The following is a 12577-nucleotide window of genomic DNA, read 5'->3' on the forward strand; positions in this document are numbered from 1 at the left end:
TTCAATATCTAGGTTGCCCATCCATTTTATAACTTCTGCCCAGAATTTCTTGGTGTAATGGCAAGTTACAAAAAGATGTTCAAGAGATTCGTTCTCCACAAAAAAAGCAAGCTGGAGATGAAATTATCCCAACTTTGCTAAAGAGGACATTCGTGGCAAGACATCTGTTGAGAAGTTTATATTGAAATTCGCGCGATTTTGCGTCCAAGGCAACACGATGTGGTAGGCTGTATATTTTTTTCCAATCTAATTCATCAGATACGAATTGAACATTGTATTCGAGTTGAGCTGTGGGTGGAGTAATGTTCCTATTTCGAATTTCCTTTTATATGATCTTCGATACGGCTTTGCTAAGTAAGACATTTTGACCATTTAAATATAACTGAACCTGATTTTGTAAGTTGAAAGGCTCGATGACAGAATGATTACACGTTTTTAAAAAAATGCGCCATTCAATTGGAAGAGCTTCAATTACACAAGTAAGTCTGAATGCATCCAACGGAGAGATAATCAATTCTCGTAGATGGTTAGTCAGAAGCTTATTGTCTTCAGAAATCAGGTCTCCTATTCTAAGAATGCTAACCTATTTGCTAACCTATTATTATAGACAGACTTACCATCCACACAAATTCCTTTATTATTATTTTTGAAAGATCCACATTGGTGGGGTATTGCAAGCTGCCTTGGTTTGCTACAGAGCATTCTGGGAAGTATTTAAGGCATTCCTCATAAAACGCTGGAAGCTTGATGGGTGAGGTTTTTACATCAAAGTCGCAACATAGGATAACTTTACCTCCAACAGGTTTGAGATAATGCAGAAGTATAGTTTTCCAACTGCTGGGTTGCTCACTTGCGAGTCGTTTGCAACAAGTATTCTCTGGGTTTTAATTATGGAGTCTAGGTGTGGAGCTTTGGGTCCGCCATCTTCGATATCACTAATAAGCGCTAGGCGTTTGATTTTGTCTTTTCCTTTCCAAATAAAGTTAAAGATAATTTTATTGGCCTCGTTCACAAATTCTTTGTCTAAGCAGATCATGCTTGCTCGATAAAGGAATATTGGAATAATGAATGTCTTGACAATTTGAATTCTGCCAATAATAATGAGGTCTGTCCACATCCATATCCTTAACTTATCCTTAATAGATATAATCAATCCGTCAAAGTTCATCTTTTGTCTGATGCGATAATCATAAGTGAAATGAATCCCCAGAATTTTAACATATGCGTTTATTTTCATACTTTTAAAAGGGTTATGGTTGAGTGATGAGTAAGCACAATCTCCAAGTAACATCATTTCTGACTTATCATGATTTACTTTGAGTCAAGAACACTCTCCAAAGCTTTTTAGCTCCAAGAACTTCAATAAATAATTATCATTTAACAAAAAAGCTGTTACGTCATCTGCAAAAAGTTCCAATTTAATTTCTTCTCCATCCACCATAATATCCTAGACATTTTTGTTACTGCGTATACTAATAGTCAAAGTCTCCAAGACAATGATAAACAAACAGGAGGATAGCGGATCTCCCTGCCTAACCCCCCGCTGTACTTCAAACGGGGCAGTGGAAAAACCATTGTTCAAACAACAGCTCGATATATTGTTATAAAATGTGTGAATCCATTGTATGAAAGAAGGTCCAAAATGAAAGGCAGACAGAGTACGAAACAAGAAATATCTACTTACAGAGTCGAAGGCTTTCTTGAAATCACTAATTCTTCCTAAACTCCATGTTAGATCCCATGCCAGACAGGCATCAAATTTTCCTCTTTCAAACACACTGTAGGTTACACAATTTGAAACACTCTGACTATAATTACAAAATAAGAAGAAATAGCCAGTCATGCCTCTGTTTAAGCTACCGTGGTGTAAAATAATTTCCTAAAGGTACCTGAGGAAAGGCGATGTTCTTGTAGATGGTTCTAAATGGTCTCGATCCTTAGGTGAACCCCGTCTCGTGGAGAGAGCGTATTGCCAGCGTGCATTGCCAGGGGCACTTGAGTCTCGGGAGATAACACAAACTTGTACTTCATCAAGATTTTCACCAGCGTAATCTTGATCTCCATCAGGGCAAACCTCATGCCGATGCAATTTCTTGGGCCAGCTCCAAACGGAAGGTACTGATATGGATGCCGGGTGTCTTTAGAGGGACCGCGAAATCGCTCGGGGTCAAACTTCTCTGGCTCTGGCCAGGCCTCAGGATCATGGTGAAGAGCATAAAACGGAATAACAATCTCCAAACCTTTGGGAATAGAGATGCCGTTGATTTCGCAATCTTGGCCGCACTCTCGATTCAGCTGGTGCGCCGGAGGACACAGTCGCTGGGTTTCGTTTATGACGCAGTCAAGGTACTCAATACCGTGCGACAACTCGTACAGGGTAGCGCTGGGATTGTGCTCAGTGTGCCGACAGATATCCTTTCGTAACTCCTCCTGGATGTCGGGATATAACGCCAAATGGTAAGCGGTGGTGGAGAGAGTGATCATCGAGGTTTCATGCCCAGCCAACAGGAATGCCACACACTGCGCGACAATTTCCTCATCTGTGAGTTTGCTTGCTCCTTGGACCGTGAACTCTTCATGGGCTGTTAGCATAAGCTGCATCAGATCCTGTCGGCTAGTCTCACCTTCCCCTCGTCGTTGGCGGATCATTTCCAAAGCAAGCGTGCCGAAGTAGCCCATACGTCCTCTCATGGCCATCCGTAGAACTGTTCTAATGACCGGTAAGCGACCCACAATGCGCAGTACAAAGGGGAATCGAAATGACTGCCTTGCCTTCGTCAGGAGTTTTTCATCTGGATCAGTTTGCACGTCAGCTTTGATGCCAAAAGCAGACGAAAGTATAATCTCTAACGTCAGCATGCTGAACCAGTCCATGATGTTCACCGTTTTACCTACAAAACCAGATTAAATGGTGAATTCAACCACAATGACCTCACGTCTGTTAACCGTGTAGAATTCTTGCTGCATGTGACAACAATGCCTTAAGAACGACTCGACGTCGAAATTTTCTGGTTCGAGCCTAAACAAGGTCCCTGCATTCCGTTTATTCTTGAACAAGATAACATGAATTAAGTCGTTTCTTTTAGCCCTCCCTCTAAATTAAAAGCAGGCCTTTTTCCAATCTAGAGGCTAAAGGCTTTAAGTCCGATATATGACCCCTTCCCTCCCAAAATATGCCCTCCCTCATCCCACATCATGGCCATATCATTGTACTTCAAACAGAAATTAGTAATGAATAAGTTTGCAAGCGCAAAGCAGAGCAAACCGTGTAATAAAGGTGACTGTTTTTGCAAGATATCACTCATAAGAAACTTTGTTAAACTCGCTTTTTGACAGCACATTCCTGAACGTTTTTTCACACCACTCATATGCACCCCAAGATATGGGCCCAGTGTTTACAAGTGGGGAGCTATGTTGGAAGCCCTATGCCTCACAACGGGCAAAGAGTATCAAGTCGAGTAAGTCATACAAGTGGATTTTTGCAGTATTTCGTCTCTAAACAGCGGTGTACCAAGTTATGGCTCTCTGCAGACTTGCTTAGAGTTAAGTCTCTAGAGTTGGTCGCAAAAGTCGCAGCATTTTCATGAGAAATCCTCCAGTAATGTTGGGTACTCTTCTGGAAACAAACACAACGTGTTTATCACACAGTGATGCGGGTGAAATGAGCGGAATAGTCTAACGACGGACATTTTCTTGCAGCAATGTTGGCTAATATTGCATCAAAACCGCTGTTGATACCATACGTTTTCACTAAAACAGGGAAAGAGTCTTGCGACCCCAGTGGCAGAGTGCGGAGCCCGTCTGAAAAGCTCACTTGAATCACATGTAGGTCAGAAGTTTCTCATCATACCTCAATAAGCTTTTTCTCTAGCAGAAAAGTTACTTGTCTTCTGGAAAATCAGCAAGAAATAACCGGTTTGATTGAGGATTTGTTACTTAGTATTCTGCAAGTTATGTAATTAATCACTTGTTGTGAATTTTTTTTAGAATTAAGAGGTGACTTACTACTGGGTGGGACCCGACCGACAGACACGGTTGCACACCCCCTAAAAGACCCTCGGTAGAACAAATGTAACATCACTTGTGCTGTCCTGTTAGATCAGACCAGACTACCACCCGTTTCCTCCCCCCACCCCAACCCCCCTTGATCTCAAATACTCACCAGTATCAGCTATACTCTCAAGTTTTTTCAGAAGCACATCACACGATTCCTCTATCAGTGAAACCATCAGCTTCATTTTTCTCGCGCTGAACGAGGGCGTCAGAATGTTGCGAATTCGTTTCCACGTCTCGTCACGCGCGGAGAACACGTTTGAACCCATCGGTGGTGGTGGAGTCCGCATCATTCGGTTGTGAAACGTCGCAAACTCCTTGACCATGATCGTCTTCAGCATTTCAGGATCTGCCACGACCAAAGATGGTTTCCTACCCAGCGAAATCGCAAAGATCTTGCCGTACTTTCTCACATAATCGAATATCATCAAATGAACGCTTCCATACTTTCGCACCTCCAGAATATTCCCGACAAACGGCAGGGGTTTTGGACCGGGAACATTCAGTCGGTTTAAGACTGAGAAACCAAGCATGCCATACCAGTAGATTAGTATCAACAGCAAAATCACAGTGGAAAACACTATCAATGGATCCCAATTACTAAACGTTTGAATTTCCATTGTGTGATCCGAGTGACATAAGAGTTTTAATCACGTTCGTAACAGACGTCACGCTTCAATGGTCATAGCGTCCTTTCAATGAAAAGTAAACACGAGTAAAAAGTTCTGTCACGAATTATAGATTAATCTTTTTTTCAGGTTTCTCAGATGAACAATCGTTTTCCATTGCTTTCTACAACGCAAAAAGGATGCTGGCTGGCTCTTAAACAAGGTCTTGCAATAATTCTCCCAGCAAACATGCGTGATTCTTCAGGTGGATCGCGTGACCTTCAGGGGTTTTGAATTGCAAATTCCAACAGATTGAGGAGGGTGTTTACTCAAACAGTGATGCTTCAACGACAGCCGAATAAAGATTAAAAGGTCATAGACAAATGTACCAATATCTGATAACAGACCTTGTAAGAGCTCGACCATTATTTGGACAATTTTCTGGGGGCACGAAATGTTTTCTCAGCTTTAGGTTGTGCATTTTTTTTTTTTTTTTTTTTTTTGGTGGGCAATAGCTTGTGCGAGAAGTGTTTTTGGCAGAACCTGGATAGTAAAAAGCACTTTCCCGGATTTTTTTCTCCATGTTTCCCCTTGCACAATTTTTCTTTTTCTTTCAGCAGTTTTTGCTGTGCAGACATTTTTTTTTGGCCGGGGGGGGGGGGGGAATTGCCCAACCCCTGTCAGCTGTTAGTGTTTCCACTAGAGGAAACTAGAGGAAACACTCGGTAGACATTTTGGTAATAAAGTGTGTGGAACTTTGACCGACTTTGAATCTCTATGACACTGTTATTTTAACAGCAGACACGTTTTTGCTCAAAATAGTTGCAGACAAACTCTCTCGACTTCTTATTGAAATATGTGTAATAAGTTCGACACAGAAAGCGACAAAGAAATTTTTTAAGGTGGTTGGCATAATAGTGCTGAACATGTTACACACAGAAAGTTAAAATTCCTAAAAACTCTCAAAAGCGTGAAACAGGCTTCCAGGCGTTTATCAGCAGTCGGAGCGTAACACGAAAAACGATAAGACCATTTTTTTTTCCTCTCGTCGTTTTCGCGCTGCTCCCCAACTAACTGAACGCCTTGAAATGACAAGCGATTTCCATTTAAAAGTTTAAAGTCTATTCATTTAAAATGACTCTTTTCTTTACATAGGAAATGTCAAATGGAAAATGGAATCTTAGCGTACCCCGCTGTCAATCTCAATTCAGTTCGACAGACAGGGCCGTATGAGTTTCATTACGAGATGGTTTGCCCGTTTGTAAACACAACTTTGCCTGGCTGCTTTAACATCTTTACGCCCTTTTACACACATTACTTGCACAACTGAATCAATGTTTAGGACTCCTGCTGGAATTGAAACCTTAACACCTCTCTGTACTGAGCCAAAACTTCAAATTTAACACATCGTATTCTTTATTTGATATCTTTGCAAGTATTTACAGCAATGCAGTTTATATTACTATATCTCATCTGAAAGGGCACAAGATGTACTATCCCAAAAAAAATAAGTTGCCTTCATGGAAAGTAATATAACTTTTACAAATATTTTAATCAGAAGCACTTAGCAAGAAAAGCTGAAAAAGGTGAAAACAAATTGAGATAAACTCAAACATATTGTAAATAAAACCACTCTGCTGTTTCAATTTCATGAAAAAAGAAATAAAACTTTTTTCCTTGACATAAATTGGAAACACTGTAACACTGGTTGGAAGTGAAATTGCACTGACGCCCTTGGTTGCAAGTTTCAATAATGTCTTATCAAAAATCTAGTAAAAATATTTTATATGACAGGACAATTACTGACTGTTTGTTGTCTTTCTTTTCTCAAGTTAAGATTTATTATCATTCAACGTAGACTGGAACTGAATATTTATCACCTGCCAGGTCCAGTTAAAACCACTTTGATAGCAAATTATACCCTTAATCAATGCTAAACGAACAAAAGGGATCATGTAGAATTGTTATAGTTAATCAGTCGAGTGTAAATGTTTGCTCAAAAATCAGAACCGCCAAGAGTCCGAATTCGCAGCGATAAACAAAAGAAAAGTGGGCTCTAAGGACAAGATTGCCCGAGGAGTCTACTGTCATGAAAAAACGGGGGTGCTCTTCAAACTTTTTAGGGGTTAAAAAAAAACAGTTTTGCTATCTCTTAGGGTGTTCAGTCTCAAAAAGGCCAAAGCGGGAACTTTCGCGGTACCTTTTAGGGTATTGAGCCGAACGAAATATGACGAAAAAACGTGTTGTTTTAGAATTGGTATCTCTTAGGATTGCAAAAACTTTCAAGCCACGCCCACAAAGCAGGATCTTGGTACCTCCTAGGGGTTCTTTTCAAAATTTCCCACGAGAGCCCCGGTCCTTTTTGGGGAGAGTCCCGTCTCGGGCGAGAATGATCGCGTAAACGATGAGTTGTAGCTTGTTTATAGAATATGCCAGGCATAATCACTGAATTCTAATTGGCTTGGGCAGGTAGGGTCGAGTGTAAACATACGGTTATTAAAATTAGCATCAAAAAGCACAGCCATATCATGGTGTGATATATCATTGCTATCATGTTATGGCGTCACTGAAAAAAGTAACTCTTTTAACTTTATATAGACTGAACTCTGACTAACACGCCATCTTTTGCCGACAAAGTTATGCCGGCATGGATTTTCAGAGGAACTTGAGTTTCAGGCGATGCCACAAACTTGTAATTCATCAGGATTCGCGCCAGTGCAACCTTGATCTCCATCAGGGCGAACCTCATTCCGATGCAGTTCCTGGGCCCGGCACCAAACGGTAGGAACTGGAAGGGATGGATGGCGTCTTTTGCGGGACCGCGGAATCTCTCAGGGTCGAACTTCTCCGGGTCTTGCCAGGCATCAGGGTCATGGTGAAGGGCGTATATGGGAATCACGACTTCCGTACCAGCTGGAATGTGGATTCCATTCAGGTCGTAATCTTCAGCACATTGCCGATTTGGGAATGCACCAGGCGGACAAAGTCGCTGAGACTCTTTGATGACGCAGTCAAGGTATTCCATGTTCTGGGCCAGTTCGTACAGAGGCTTTCTCTTGGAATTAGACTCCACGGCCTCTTTGATCTCTGCCCTCAGCTTGTCTTGAACATCTTGGTTTAGAGCCAGGTAATACAGAGTAAAGCTCAACGTGTTGCTCGACGTTTCGTAGCCAGCCAATAGGAAAACGATTGCCTGGGCAATAATCTCTTCGTCAGAAAGTTTGCTGACCCCTTCCACCGTGGTCTCTTCGTTGGCGGTCATCATGAGATGGAGCAGGTCTTTCCGTCCCGTCAGCCCCTGCTGGCGCCGGCTTTTGATGATGTCTTCTGCAACGTCTTTAAGATATACTGCTGGGTTGCCACGTCGAGACAATATTAGCCGAAAGAGAGAATTACCAAGGGGAAATCGGCCTATCTGTCGGACGATAATAGGGATTTGGAATAGCGCTTTGGCTTTTTCCAGCAATTCCTTGTTTTTCCCCGATTGAATGCTTGTGTCCACCCCAAAAGCCGTGGAGAGAATCACTTCAAGCGTCAGCCTACTGAACCAGTCCAGCATATTTACACTTTTATCTGCAAAACAGGACACGCATTTAGATTTTTGAATAACAACTGATATGTATATTCCATGCGAATGTCCATATACCCTTTCCTTTTCATTGAATTGGCACCCATATAAGTCACGTATGTGTCACGCGTTTGTGTCACACCATACTCGGATAGTCGGGTCAGGCTGAGGACACACACACTCCGTGGACACACATACACCGTGCGTCGACACAATAATCCGTGTCAATCCTCTCCATCCCTAACCATCCTTGTTCTTTTATGGTTTATTATAATCTCTTTGCTGTTTTCCTATCTCAGTAAACTGTTATAAATTTTGCACGTGACCAAACGAATTCAAATTAGATCCCGGTAATTAGACCAAATTACCGTGACTGAGCTCCTTGAATGTACTACAAAGTCACTATTATCTCCTTTTCAAAGTACCTCAGGGAATACCTTACACCTCAGCTACTTATTCATGATTAAATTAATTTGTGGCGAGCAGCAACTCAATTCATTATTCACCTAAATCAGCAATTTCCTCGAGTTTTTCCAGCAGAGTGTCGCACGACTTCTCAATCAATGACACCATCAGCTTCATCTTTCCCGCGCTGAACGTGGGGGTCAGCGTGTTACGGATCCTCTTCCAAGTCTCGTCTTTCGCATTTAAGAGGTTCTTGTTAAACAGTGGACCCGGGCTTTGTACTTGAAAACGATTGCGAAAGTTTGGAAAGTCCTTGATCATTATCTGCTTCAACAACTCTGGATCTGCAACGACGAGCGAAGGTTTATCACCCAGACAGATGGCGTAAACCTTACCGTACTTCTTGAGGTAGTCGAGATGCATGAGATGCAGACCATCATATTTCCTCGCTTCAAGAAAGTTTCCGAAGAACGGAATAGGTTTGGGACCAGGGACGTTGAGTATCTTGAGGGCTGCGAAGCCTCGCGTTCCATACCAGTAGAGAAACAACGCTACCAGGAGTACAAGAGACGCGATGGCAACAGGATGAGCGAGAGATTCCAATGGCAGCATCTGCTGTAGCAGTGCCCTCATTGTCAGATCCTCTTCACCTTAGAGAATCAGAAAAAAGACTTGAACGAAGAGAAGTGGATCCATTAACATTAAAAAGAAACACTAATACGTCTTGTTTACATAGAAAATGCCAACATCACATCATCGCGGGGCAACTCATTGCAATATTGATTCTGTTCATAAGCCTGAACAGTAATTACTTGTTACAAATACAACTTACCTTTATAATTCTACAATATAAACCTTCAACAGATGAGGTGATTCACTGGGACGCTGGATAAGTATCTGTGACAAACGTGTTTTGAACTGCTAGAACAATGAATGAGTTGCCAGTAATCGGATACCCGTGTTTGCGCGAAGAACTCTGGGATCGTCAGGGGGCAAACATTGCTAGTCGCTAGAAGGAAATGTATGGCGAAAAGTTGTTTCGAGGTACAAGAAAACGATTTTTGAGAGAGATCAACGCTTTTTCGCCGTCGTTTTTATCGCAAATGGATTTGGGCAATGTTGATATGTGGAATATGTAAGTTTTTCTTCGAATAACCGTGAAATATGTGACAAAATCTACCGATAAACTCCGTTGCTTGTGTGAGGTTTATTGTGAAATTTACATCGCGTAATGGTCTGAAAATATTACAAAATTATTTAGGTATAAATCGAAAGGAAATAACCCAGTAAAGCCTTTTAAGTTGTGTACAGGCTACTTTTGGCTATTTGAAAGCTCAGTCGTACAAATAATACTGGAAATAAGCCCGGTGGCGATCATTGTACTGTCTGGGGTTGATTTAATGACAAATGAGTCCGCGCGACTCATGCTGTGTGGCTACTGTGTTGCTCAAAGCCTTTGTTTTGCTTTTACAAGCACGTATTTCAGTGATTTTCCTTTCCTATAACAGATCAAGGGTAGCTCCTTGAATATATCTCTGAGTATTTGTAGTTGAAAGTGCCATTTGTGCGCGATTATGCTTTCCAAAGTTTGGTATTGACGGTTGAGTGGAATTGCCCGACACAAAGGGTAGTAGTTCCTTCTGCAATTTTCGATTTCTGTTTTAGAGCTTCTTTTCTGTCTTAATATTTAACTTCTCGGAGGGTCTTTTCTACCATTTGCTCCGGGTAGCCTCTCGAGATCAGGCGTGTATTGAAATTTTAAATATTCTCTTCAATGTATTTCACAAAAAACCTCACGCAAGCAAAAGGGAGTTTATCGGTACATTTTATCCCTTATTTCACGGTTATTCAAACAAAAACTTACATTTTCCATGTATCAACATTGCCAAAATCCATTTGCGATAAAACAACGGCGAAAAAGCGTTGATCTCTCCCCAAAACCATGTTTTTGGGCGTCGAAACAACTTTTCGCCATACATTTCCTTCTAGCGACTTGCAATGTTTGCCCCCTGACGATCCCAGAGTTCTTTCCGCAAACACGGGTATCCGATTACTGGCAACTCATTCATTAGTTTTTGGTTTTACTACGGTTTAAGAGTGGCTGAGTAGTCTAATCGGTAGGAAATTGGTTTGGTTTTGGTTTTACGACACTCAATTGAAAACCGCTCTAAAACGGCTGAGGTTTTTTCATATGGCACTAGTTAATCTCAGATCTATTAGTTAATCAGATCAATAGGCTGGTTTGAATAACCAGCCTATTATTCAGTTTTCATCGACATGTATCGGACGTTTCACCAAGGTACCCTTTGAGATGTAATTGTTTATTGCATTGATTGAGTTGAGTTGTCAAGCCGGTCTCTGATTTTGTGGCTGGAGCCAAAATGAAATTTTTTCATTTGCAATTGTCACATTTACGTCACTGTTAGGTGAAGACAGTGTTGGCGTCATTTGGGACAAATATTAGCTTCTTACCCACATGTCAGCCTTTTATACCTGTAAAGTACGTAACTGGTGCGTTTTAGACTTTTGGTCTCTTTTAGCCTCGTCGGTGCTTTATTAAAACTTAGTTATTCAGGGATGGCGGAGCGTAGTTGGTATTGGGCGGGGGACGTACAAGCGAGCGCCTTGTAGGGGGTCTGGGGATATTTTTAAAATTATTATTTTATGAATATAACTAACAGATAGAAGCATTACGATTACGTAATTCATGCACAGTCCATGAGCAGAAAACACAAGATCTTATGTTAAGTCTTTTAATGACTGTGTGACTATAGTAAAAAATCACAATTTGTACCGCTGATTCTTTTTTTTTTTTTTTTTTTTTTTTTGTATTTTACTTTTTTATTTGATCTTAGAAGTTACTTACAATACTCACTTACAAATACATACACATATAATACACAGTGGACCTCTTTACAGGTATTACACTCACTCTTTTTTAACATTATAACGACAAGCGCAGTACAAGATTATAATTTCGTAATACTAGCAATAATGATAAATATTGCATAAAACGTACAACAGTTTTTAAAGACATGTTTCGGCATGCTTATGCCATCTTCAGTTTAATAGAGTGACTAATGATACGTGACACAAGTTATATACTACAAAATATGAATAAATTATTTACAATATGCATTACTAAACAGTGGAAACGGAAATTACAGAGTTAAAAAGGTGTTGAAGTGATGTAACTGTTTGTTAAGGTCAGGTTTGTTCTTACTAATATAAAAGGCTTCTTTAAGTTTAAGATCAATAGAGCTATTCGCTGAGTCTAAGATGCGAAAACAAGAAGGTGTGTACATGCCCCTGCATGAAGAAAATTGAGAAAGATGTTTAAAAATATGCGAGTTTTTATCGCTTACTGTATGTTCTTTAATCCTGGTAGAAAAATGGCGACTGGTTTCACCAATATAACAGGAATTACATCCCGCACAAGTAAATTGATAAACTACCATGGATTTTAGAGCATCAGGAGTACGATCTTTAAAACTGAACATATTCTTGATTTTGAAAGAAGTAAAAACTAATTTGATATTAAGATCCGTTTCACAAAAACGTTTAAGTAATTGCCGTAGTTTGAGTTCCGTTATTCTAGAGTACTGGCCGATAAAAGGAAGCTTAAAATAGCGTATATTGTTTTCATCATTAACGTTGCGGCTTTTTTGATCAGAAGGCTTGTTAAGATACCGCTTGAAGGTTTTTTCAATGATGTGTGAAGGAAACGAGTTACGTTTTAGAGTGTCCGAAAGCTTGATCAAATCGTTTTCAAAACCGGAAGAAGTGTTGTTGATTTTATAAGTTCGGTCAATGAGAGTACGGACAAGGCCAATTTTATAGCGAAACGGAGTGAAACTAAAAAAATTTGTTAAGAGACCAGTGTAGGTTTTTTTATGAAAAACTGAAAAAACGCAGTCATGCGAAGAGTTGTCAATCAGAACAT

General features: G+C 40.6%; 2 protein-coding genes across 2 annotated transcripts; both read right to left on the reverse strand.

The window, feature by feature from the left end:
- Positions 1-1397: 1397 nt before the first annotated feature.
- LOC110041450 (cytochrome P450 3A24-like) lies at positions 1398-4728 on the reverse strand. Its single transcript, XM_020746737.2, has 2 exons — positions 4163-4728; positions 1398-2891 (listed from the first exon to the last, which is right to left on the reverse strand). The coding sequence occupies exons 1-2, from the start codon at positions 4671-4673 to the stop codon at positions 1921-1923; spliced, it is 1482 nt and encodes a 493-aa protein (XP_020602396.2). The 5' UTR covers positions 4674-4728; the 3' UTR covers positions 1398-1920.
- Positions 4729-6059: 1331 nt separating this feature from the next.
- Positions 6060-9758, reverse strand: LOC149115837 (cytochrome P450 3A24-like). The gene is made up of 3 exons (XM_089285241.1): positions 9467-9758; positions 8736-9284; positions 6060-8234 (listed from the first exon to the last, which is right to left on the reverse strand). Exons 2-3 carry the CDS (start codon positions 9265-9267, stop codon positions 7252-7254), a joined length of 1515 nt encoding a protein of 504 aa, XP_089141367.1. The 5' UTR covers positions 9268-9284; positions 9467-9758; the 3' UTR covers positions 6060-7251.
- Positions 9759-12577: the final 2819 nt, after the last annotated feature.

This window comes from Orbicella faveolata, unplaced genomic scaffold, assembly GCF_042242905.1.
Source record: "Orbicella faveolata isolate gen_17 unplaced genomic scaffold, um_ofav_v1 contig_13, whole genome shotgun sequence".
Classification (NCBI taxonomy): domain Eukaryota; kingdom Metazoa; phylum Cnidaria; class Anthozoa; order Scleractinia; family Merulinidae; genus Orbicella; species Orbicella faveolata.

Excerpts from the sequence above, each read along its gene's own strand:
- LOC149115837 (XM_089285241.1), bottom strand. The coding sequence starts at position 9,267 with ATGAGGGCACTGCTACAGCAGATGCTGCCATTGGAATCTCTCGCTCAT. Across the intron at positions 8,235-8,735 it reads CGAGGAAATTGCTGATTTAG|ATAAAAGTGTAAATATGCTG; the intron begins GTGAATAATGAA and ends CCTGTTTTGCAG.
- LOC110041450 (XM_020746737.2), bottom strand. The coding sequence starts at position 4,673 with ATGGAAATTCAAACGTTTAGTAATTGGGATCCATTGATAGTGTTTTCC. Across the intron at positions 2,892-4,162 it reads TGAGAGTATAGCTGATACTG|GTAAAACGGTGAACATCATG; the intron begins GTGAGTATTTGA and ends CTGGTTTTGTAG.